General features: G+C 51.2%; 1 protein-coding gene across 2 annotated transcripts in view; it reads left to right on the top strand.

The window, feature by feature from the left end:
- Window positions 1-268: 268 nt before the first annotated feature.
- JAKMIP1 (janus kinase and microtubule interacting protein 1) overlaps window positions 269-10,416 on the top strand; it is a gene marked incomplete at both ends in the record, with an annotated part of 63,653 nt that continues 53,505 nt past the window's right edge. For both annotated transcript variants that reach the window (XM_080697935.1, XM_080697934.1), the window contains 2 exons: window positions 269-397; window positions 2,223-2,717. In XM_080697935.1, the coding sequence (XP_080554061.1) occupies window positions 269-397; window positions 2,223-2,717 (624 nt within the window). The remainder of the gene's footprint in view (window positions 398-2,222; window positions 2,718-10,416) is intronic.

The raw sequence follows: 10,416 nt of genomic DNA, 5'->3' as shown, positions 1-10,416 counted from the left end.
CTGAGAAACACCAGGTCAGTCCGTGAGTGGCAGGCATCCTCTAGATGGGGCAGGTGCCTGGCCCGGGGTGCCCCAGGCAAGGGGATGCCAGTCCCGCCCACCTTGCTGACTTGGCCTCCCTCTCCCCCAGGATCCCAAGTGATGGTGGTTGGCGCGGAGGACGAGCTGAGCCCTGCAGTACCGGCTAGCACGGCGGAGCTGGTGGCTGCGCCTGCAGGTGGGCGGGCGTGAACCTCAGGACCCACGCCTCAAGAACCCCCGAGGGAGCATGTCCAAGAAAGGCCGGGGCAAGGGCGAGAAGCCCGAGCCAGAACCGGATGCAGTACAGATGGCCAACGAGGAGCTGCGGGCCAAGCTGACCCATATCCAGATCGAGTTTCAGCAGGAAAAGAGCAAGGTGGGCGACCTCTGGCCTCCCGAGGGCTGGGCCGTGGCAGGGCGAGGACGGCGTCCCCGGGGGTGCAGGGGAGCTGGTGGACACTCTCTCTCTGGGCTTGTCCTTCAGAACAATACCAGTTCCAAGTCCCTCTACCTGTGGGACAGGTAGTGAGGTTACGGTCAGGACTTAGTACTACGTAAGATCTTGGAACAGGCCGTGCTCTGGACCCGAGCTACTTGTCCTCCTAGGGCAGGACGCACCCCGGCATTTTCTCTACCCGGCCCCCCGTGTGGCCTCCTCCACGGGGCTTTACCCATCTGGTCACCGGGAGAATCTCTGTTCTCCAGAACTCGGCAGTGTACTTCCTGGCTGGTACAGAAAGCACACAAGTAAACTTTGCAATTGCAACCATTATTTTTTATGATCTCATAATAGCTGTCAGCATCACATTTATAATGTCTTTATTTTATTAAAAGATCCCTGTTGCCAGGCGTGGTGGTGCACGCTTGTAATCCCCGCACTTGGGAGGCAGGAGGATCGCGCAGGTTCGAAGCCAGCCGTGCTGACTTAAGAGACCCTGTTTCCAAATTAAAAAAAAAAAAAGAGTATAAAATAGGTCTGAGAGTGTAGTCCAGAGGTAGAAGGGTTTCCAGGAACCCCAGTACCCCCCCCTCCACACACACACAAAAAGATCCGTAGGGTGAAGGATATGCTAAGTGTATCTGTTCATTTGTTCATTGATGCATTCACTTATTCACAGCCCTGCATGAGAACTGCAGGGCAGGTGCCATGCATTTGGAAGGACTTAGAAGTGGCCCCTGTAGTCAGGGAGGTGCAGAGATGCACAGGGAATGTGGGTACAGCAGCACTGGTGCATAGAGGTCTTTGAAAATAGTCGGGCGTGGTGGCGCACACTTGGAATCCCAGCATTTGGGAGGCTGAGACAGGAGGATCACAGATCATGGGTAGCCTCAGCTACTTAGGCCCTTTGCAACCCAGTGAGTCCCTGTTTCAAAATAAAGAATAAGAAGGCTGCAAGTGGAGCTCAGAGGTAGCATGCCCATGGTTTCCATCCCCAGTAGCAGAAAAAAAAAAAAAGAAAAACTGGTTCAGATATTGTTTAGCTGGGAGTGGTGGCACACACTTGTAATCCCAGCATTTGGGAGGCTGAAACAGGAGGATCGTGGTTCATGAACAGCCTCAGTTACTTAGTGAGGTCCTTTGCAACTCAGTGAGACCATGTTTCAAAATGAAGAATAAAAAATAGGGTTGGGGGTGTAGCTCGGAGGTAGAACACCTCTGGATTTCATCCCCAGTACCACAAAAGAAAAAGAAATAGAGTTCTTAGAAAATGAAAATGTACCGGAGGAAGAGGGGCCCGTGGAGACTCTGCAGTGGAGGTCTAGAGCCAGCTTGTAAGGATAGTACCAGCTGGAGAGGAAGCCAGTGTTGTTCAGAGTCCCGAGCGCCCAGCAACACCCCTGAGCACGGTGAGTGCCGTCACTGGGCCTAGCTACCAGGAGAGGCCCACTCCTGGGTGGTTTGGGGGAAGGGCCAGTGGGCAGAGCTGCTGTGCAGGTTCCAGCCCACCCACTCACCAGCTGGGGCACCTTTATCCTCTGGGCAGCCGGCCCACTCTGGTCTGGTCTGCCCGGGGCTGGGCGCTGCGGGCAGCTGGGTGAGCTGGGCTTCATTCTGCCTGGAGGCCGGCTAGGTGGTCTGAAGGGGCGGGTCAGGGCTGTTGCAGTGGCCCAGGGGAAGCTGGACTCCGGGCCGGGAGGCTGCCGGCAGGACAGGGCGCTCCGGGCCCGGTCCTGACCGGGCGTGTGGTTTCTGGCCGCAGGTGGGCAAGCTGCGCGAGCGGCTGCAGGAGGCCAAGCTGGAGCGCGAGCAGGAGCAGCGGCGGCACACGGCCTACATCTCGGAGCTCAAGGCCAAGCTGCACGAGGAGAAGACCAAGGAGCTGCAGGCGCTGCGCGAGGCGCTCATCCGGCAGCACGAGCAGGAGGCGGCGCGCACGGCCAAGATCAAGGAGGGCGAGCTGCAGCGGCTGCAGGCCACGCTGACCGTGCTGCGCGACGGCGCGGCCGACAAGGTCAAGACGGCGCTGCTGGCCGAGGCGCGCGAGGAGGCGCGCAGGGCCTTCGACGGCGAGCGCCTCCGGCTGCAGCAGGAGATCCTGGAGCTCAAGGCGGCGCGCAAGCAGGCGGAGGAGGCGCTCAGCAACTGCGTGCAGGCCGACAAGGCCAAGGCGGCCGACCTGCGCGCCGCCTACCAGGCGCACCAGGACGAGGTGCACCGCATCAAGCGAGAGTGCGAGCGGGACATCCGCAGGCTGGTACGTCGCCCGCCCGCCCCGCAGCCACGGGGGTCCTGAGGACCCGCAGGCCCCCAACAGGGCTTCCAGCCAAGAGCCGAGGGCCTGGGGCAGCGGGTGGTGCGTGGGCCTTGGTGCGTGGGCCTTGGCTGATCACCAAACTGCCCAGGGCGCTGTTCCTCATCCGAGAGGTGCTCGCCCCACACCTAACAGATAATGTGGTAAGGAAGGACCATGGTACTGCACTAAGACGCTGGGCACTTACTTAATTTACTTAACCAACGATCCAGCGACCCACACCTCCAGGTCAGATGTCGTAGGGACACCGGGCAGCCGTGCCCGGACAACAATGAGGGGGAAATAATGCAAATCGGGTTTTTGAAGGTACCGGGGAGGCCGGACATGGCAGCCCATGCTTGTAATCTCAGTACTTGGGAGGCTGAGACAGGGGCATCACAGGTTAGCGGCCAGCATCCGCAACTTGTGAGGCCATGTTGCAAAATGATAAAAATTAGGGCAGAGGGCATAGCTCATAGGTAGAATGCCCCTGAGTCCAATCTTCAGTGGTGAAAAAAAAGGTTCTGGGGAGTTGTGAAGCTCTGGGGCCCAGGTGAAGGGACATTCCGAACCCACGGGACAGAAGCCCTTCCCGGCCGCCGCCCGTCACGGCCACTTCCCTGGCGATCCGAGTCCGCAGGGCGGGCAGGATGAGGTCATTTCCTCAGGCTGTGACTCCTGCGGGTTGAGATGGGCAGGGCTCGGCCATCGCTGAGGGGAGGCATGGCAGTGGGACCAGAGAGCTCTCAGACCAGGCTACCAGGCTCCGTGGAGTATTCGCTGGGTTCTGTGGTGATGTGGCAGGCCAGGGGGCCTGGATGGAATGGCTGGGTGATACCCCCCTCGGCTTACTGGACAGAGGCACAAGTGTGAGGAGGGAGGGGCCTGTGACCAGTCTGTCCCCCTGACTCGTCAGACTCTGGAGCCGAGGCTGGGAAGCTGAGTGAGCGGAGTTGCAGACCAGCTGAAGCAGCAGCCATGTTTGCAGGCCCTTCTTCAGGAAGGGGACAGGGTTCAGTGGAGGAGAGGAGGAGAGAGATGCCCCCCAGACACTGAGCAGGGCAAAGCTGTTTTGGCCGTGCCAATGCAGGGGCGGGCTTGAAGGCACAGATGTCAGTAGGCCGGTTCTAAAGGCCTTACTGTGCGCAGAGGGGAGGGCACTCTGTCCTTGGGGCAGCTGCGTTCTACCGTGGCCGGGATCGGGACGTTGCTGAGCTGCTCTTACCCGTCTTTGGCACGGCTGTGTGCCCTCCCTTTCCTTGATGATCGTGAGGATCCGTTTGTCCCTGGAGACGTGAGGGAGCCCTCCTCAGACCATGCCCTGCAGGAACTTGGTGTGTGTGGCAAGGGTCCCCTAGGGCTGCTGTGCCCAGGCTGGCCCACGTTTAGGTCACCCGTGGCCCTGTTGAGGCGTGGCTCTGGGGTGGTAGAGTCGTGGCTGTTGCTCTTTGGTGGCTGCCATGGTGGGGCAGTTCTTAATGATAAAGGGTCTGTTAAGAAAACTCCAAGTCAGGCATGGTAGCACATGTTTGTAATACCAGCATTCGGGAGGCTGAGACAGGAGGATCACAGTTCGAGGACAGCCTCAGCTACTTAGTGAGGCCCTTCACAACTCAGTGAGACAGTGTTTCAAAATAAAGAATAAAAATAGGGGTGAGGCTGTAGCGAGGAGGCAGATGCCCCTGAGTTCCATCCGCAGTACCGCAGAAAAAATAAAAAAGAAAACTCCAGAATGTATATATAAATATCAAAACTGAAAGAGGTGTAGTCAAATTCAATTTAAAGTGAGCAGACTACTTCAGCGAGCAATGAAACTCGCAAACAAAAATTAAATAATATGAAAGACTTAGACAGCACCGTTAATAAGCTTGACCTGAACAGGGGGAAATCTGTAGCCATCGAGCCGTATTCTTTTCAAGGGAGCCTCGTCCACTTTTACCAAAACAATACATTGCAGACTTTGTGGTTTGTCCTTAAATCAGCCAACAGAGCAAAACATATTTTAGAAAAAGGGAAGAAATGCTGAAGTGCATTCATCTAAGCCTCTCTCTCAAAAGAAAATAAAAAGGACGTCCAGTCAAACCCCCTAAAAGTAAAACAAAAGAAATAAGAAAGCACAGCATTCACTAAAATAAAAACAATAAAGATTTTAAATTGTAGTCTAAATTTGTAAATTAGCTCAAGCTCTTAGCAATATTAAGAAGAGAAAAAGTGACCATAAGTCACCAACCACTATAGAAAAGCTAAGCGAGAAAGAGCCACAATTTCTGTAGATGTCGAAGAGCATTATGGGAGCGTATGCCGATGAGCTCGCCGAGAGCCTTAGGTGGAAGGAGCGCTTTGCGGGAGGGGGCAGCTGACCAGGAGAAGTGGGGCACAGTGGGGTGGGATCGGAGCGGTCCTGTGCCTCTTGGAGAAATCCAATCTGTACTCAGTCTTTGCAGAAAACATAAATAAAAGTCCAGACCACATGGCTTCAAGGTAAATCCACCCAAGTATTCAAGGGACAAATGGATTGTAACTAATTGTAGCACTAACTCTTGCAGGAAATGGGGAGATAGGAACATATTCTAACTCGTATAGAAAGCCAACACAACTCAGATTCTAAAATCAGTTTTTTTACAAGAAAAGAGTTTTGTATGATCCCTTCTGAGCGCGGACCTAAGAACACTAACAAGGTACTAACAGAACAAAGGCAGCAATATTGAAAGCGCTCGAGGGCCACAACCAAGTCGGGTTCATCAAGGAATATCAAAATCGGCTTAATATTCTGAAGTCGGTAATTAGAATTCAGCATAATAATACAATAAAGGAGAAAAAGAATAGTGGAGCATGCCTGTAATCCCAGCATTTGGGGGTCTGAGACAAGAGAATTGCTGATTTGAGACCAGCCTCAGCAATTTAGTGAGACCCTCAGTAACTTAGCAAGACCGTGTTTCAAACTAAAAATAAAAGGGGATGAGGGTGTAGCTTGGAGGTGAAATATCCCTGGGCTTGGCAACACGCGCACGTGTGCGTGTGCATGTGCACACACACACACAGACACACACAGACACACACACACACAGACACACACACACACACACACACACACGCACCTTTTAAATTAAAAAAGGCCCTGTGGGTTTTTTTTCCCTGTTTTTTAGTACTGGGGATTGAATATAGGGACATTCTACCTCTGAGTGACACCCCCAGCCCTATTTCTTCTTCTCTATTTTGAAACAGAGTCTCACTGATATCATTTTTACAGATGAAAGAAATGCATTTCTAATATTCCATGATATAAACTTTCAGGACTAGAATGGATTTTTCCTAATATGATAAATTGTTCTATTAAAAACCTATTAATTAACAATGTACGTCATATCAAAGTACTTAGCATGTGCCACCCACACTCTAGGCCCAAACAAAGTGGCCCTCATCCCCACCTGAGTGACTGCTCTGACAGCTGGCGAGGACACCAAATGCAAAGGTGGCCAGGCGGGCGTGGTGCGCACACCTGCGATCCCAGGACTTGGGAGGTCGAGACAGGAGGACCGCAGCTTCCCGGCCAGCCTCAGCTCCATAGTGAGGCCCTTCTTCAAAATAAAGAATAAAAAATAGGGCTGGGGCATAGTTTGGAGGTAAAATGTTCCTGGGTTCAATCCCAAGAACTGCCAGAAAAAAATAATAGAAAAGAAAAGAAAATGCAAAGACAACAACATACTTGAAAGTTATAAAGACTAGAAAAAAGGGGAAACTCAGTATTAATAGATGCTGTACTATGGTTGTGGTGTAGAGAGTACCAGAGTCACGTCTTAGTCTGTTCTGCTGCTATAACAAAACATCGCAGACTGGGTTTGTTTGTTTGGTTTTTTTTTTTTTTTTTTTTTTTTTTGGTGGTACTGGGGTTCCTGGGAGCTCTTCTACCTCCGGGCTACACTCCCAGGCCTATTTTTATTTTTGGAAACAGGGTCTTTTAAGCCAGCGCGGCTGGCTTTGAACCTGCGCGATCCTCCTGTCTCCGCCTCCCAAGCGCGGGGATGACAAGTGTGCCCCCCACGCCTGGCTCGCAGACTGGGTAACTTATAAACAACACTAATTTATTTCTCACCATTCAGGAGGTTAGGAAGTCCAAGATCAAGATGCCAGCAGGTTCTATGTCTTGCGATGGTCTGTTTCCCCGGCCCGAGATGGCACAAGAAAATAGAAATGGGTTCTCTTTTACAAACACAGGTACAAGAATGCCAACAAGATCTTAAATCGAACACAGTGACTTGAGAAACGCTCTCAGTGTTAAAGCGCCCCGAACGCTGTGTTCTACCGGGGGGGGGGGGGCTGAGGGGAAGGAGGCAGCCCTCCCGCACACCTCTTCTGAGGTCGCCAACCCGTCACCTCTCGACACCTCTTAGCACCGAGGCGCTGGCAATTCAGGTTAACTGCAAAGTTGGGTGGGACGCCTTCAGACCACAAGCAGACAGTATAGCCTATTGGAATTAATAAGTGGCTTTACCAAAGCCTGCAGGTCTGAGGCGAGTACACAAAGTGGATTTTGTTTCTATATACTAATAATGAACTACCGGAAAATGAAACTGTAAAAAATGGCATTTATAATAAAACACTAGAAATTAATCTAGTGGAAGGAATCTAGTGAATTTTGTCTAAGATTTATATTCTGAAGCTATAAAATATTGTGGGGAAAATTCAAAGGAGACTTACATAGACAACAGAAATACCTTGTTCACTTATTAGAAGACTTGGCGTACGTGTTAGTTCTTCCACAGTTGACCTATACATTCAGTTCAGCCTGGACCAGGATACATTTTTTTGGTAGATATTGGCAAGCAGATTTTAAATGGGATATAAAAATGTAAGGGACTTGGGATCGCAGCTTGAAGAGGAAGATAAGTACAGGCCTGATAAGATCTCTAAGAAAGCTTACACAGGAGCGTGGCAGCCAGCCGCAAGTGGTCACCTGGCTTAGGAAGGAGACGCCCTGCGGCTCAGGAGGGAGCGGAGGAGCCTTCAGGAAACTGTTGAAAGAGTGTGTCCATGAGGAAAAAGGAAATGAAATAAGAATACTGACCTCCAGACCAGAGCATCCACAAAGATTAATTCAGAGTGGGCGATAGACAGACACGAGGCAGGAAAGACCGTGATGCTCCCAGGAGGAAGAGGTCTGGTGTCCCGGTCTTGGCAGATGGACGTCTCTCAGGCAGAATGTAAATACACCACATACACAAGCACAGTCAACGGTAGTGCGGTATTCCTGATTCAGAGAAGTGTGCACCTTGGACATGAAAGAATTTCTGCTCATCAGAGGACACTAGTAAGAGAGACAAAGTTCAGAGAGATATAGGGTATTTCTCAAGATGTATGCCATAAAGGACTTCTGTTCAGATTATAATAGCAACTAGAAAACAGTAAGAAAAATAGTTGAAAAGTAGGCAAAATCTTGAATGGGTGCTTCAAAAAGAAGATACTTAAATGCTAATAAACTTAGGAAGAGATGCTTGCACTCATCAGGGAAATGCAAATAAAAATGAAAACTAGGAGCCAGGCGTGGTGGTGCACACTTATCCCAGCATTCGGAGGCTGAGACCGGAGGATCGCGGTTCGGAGACAGCCTCGGCTATTTAGTGAGGCCTTCTACAACTCAGTGAGACCTTGTTTCAAAAAAAGAATAAGCCAGGCGTGGTGGCGCACGCTTGTAATCCCCGCGCTTGGGAGGCGGAGACAGGAGGATCGCACAGGTTTGAAGCCAGCCGTGCTGGCTTAGGAGACACTGTTTCCAAATAAAAATGTAAAAATAGGTCTGGGAGTGTAGCCCGGAGGCAGAAGGGCTTCCAGGAACCCCAGTACCACCAAAAATAATAAATAAATAAGTAAATAAAAATAAAGAATAAAAAAATAAGGCTGGGGTATAGCTCACAAGTCGAATGCCCCTGGGTTCCATCCCTGGTATCACACACACACACACACACACACACACACACACACACACACACACACACGGACAAGGTATCATTTTATACTAGAATGATTATAACAATAATTAAAAAAAACAAATTGCAGAGAATGTTCTCTAGGATGGGGGCAGTATATCTGGTAGGATTGTTGAGTTGCATAGGACCTTTGGAAAATGGTTGGCAGTGTTTGAAAAAATTAAACATAAGTTTTCCTTCTGACTCGGCAGCTCTACTCTTAGGAACCAACCCAAGAGAAAGGAAACTGTGTGTATCTAAGGACCGTATATAAGTGTTCTTAGCAGCATTATTCATAATAGTCAAAAAATGGAAATAAGCCGGGTGTGGTGGTGCACGCTGGTGATCCCAGCATTTGGGAGGCTGAGACCGGAGGACCTGGGTGTGCGGCCAGCCTTGGCTACCTAGTGAGGCCCTCTGCGGTGCAAGGACTGTTCCGACCTGCATGACTTCCAGCTCCAACGGTACCACAAATTCATCCTGATCTTCTGATCGACACTTACGCTTTGTGCACCTCCGTGCTTATGTTACACCCCAACTAAAAAGCAAAATGCTAAAAAGAATCCCAAGATCAAGGGGCCCAGGGTATGTTATCTTCTGCAGTGACTCTGAACCAATCAAAGAATAAGACAGAAGTGTCTGTAGAGGAAGATGCGAGTCATCCCCTTCACTTCTGACAAAGCCTCGAAAGTTCAGTTTCCTGGAAGCCAAAGTGACTTTCTCACTTGCCGGCTTATAGACGTGACGGCAGCTTATTGGAGGGACTGTCTGAATCTGCAGGGCAGGCACCAGTCCCCGAGCCCCGCCTCCCACTGGTCCAGGGGAAGCGGGAGGGTCCAGACAGGAAGCCCCCACCTGGGCCCGAATGGTGCAGCTCAGATGAACTGAGAAAGAGTGGGACTACTGCCGCTGGGAGGTAGGCTGCTCCTCAGCGAACCCAGGGTGGCATGGACGTGTCCCCCGACAGGAGTGGATGGGCAAACCACCCTTCAGCCCTTCTGGCTGCATGCGGCAGAGACCAAGACCAAAGAGGTGGTCAAACTTGAGAACTGGAGGCAGGGCGTGGTGGTGCATGCCTGAGATCCCAGCATTCGAGAGGTGAGGATCCTGGTTCAAGGACAGCCTCAGCTAATTAGTGAGGCCCTTTGTAACTCAGTGAGGCCCTGTTTCAAAAACTAAAAAAACTAAAAAATAGGACTGGGCGTGCAGCTCAGAGGTAGAATGCCTCTGGATTCCACCCCCAGTACTGCAAAAATAAAAAAAGTAAAAAGCCAGGCGTGGTGGTGCACATTTGTAATCCCAGCATTCGGGAGGCTGAGACTGGAGGATCATGGTTCGCGGACAGCCTCAGCTACTTAGTGAAAGAACAAAGTTTGACCACACCAGAGACCACCTTGTAGCCAAGAGATTTAAGAGGGGCCCTTATGAAAGGAAGAAAGAGAGAGAGAGAAAGAGACAGGCAGAGAGACAGAGGGGGAGAGAGAAAGAAGAATCCAGGAAGAGAGAGCATGTGCTGGGATCAGGGTTATATAGGGGCTTGGGGTTACAGATTGGGGGCCAATAGGCTAGGAGAAATGCCCTTTGAACTGATTGGCTAGAGTCCCATGGGAGGGCGTCGTGTGGCCAGGTAATTGGCTTGGGGTCAGCGGGGAATGTCCCTTTCACTGATTGGCCAAGGGCACCAGGAGGGGACAGGTTTC

This window comes from Muscardinus avellanarius (assembly GCF_963383645.1).
Source record: "Muscardinus avellanarius genome assembly, chromosome: 6".
Lineage (NCBI taxonomy): Eukaryota > Metazoa > Chordata > Mammalia > Rodentia > Gliridae > Muscardinus > Muscardinus avellanarius.
Note: the sequence above shows the minus strand (reverse complement) of the source record. Positions and strands in the feature narration are given on the sequence as shown.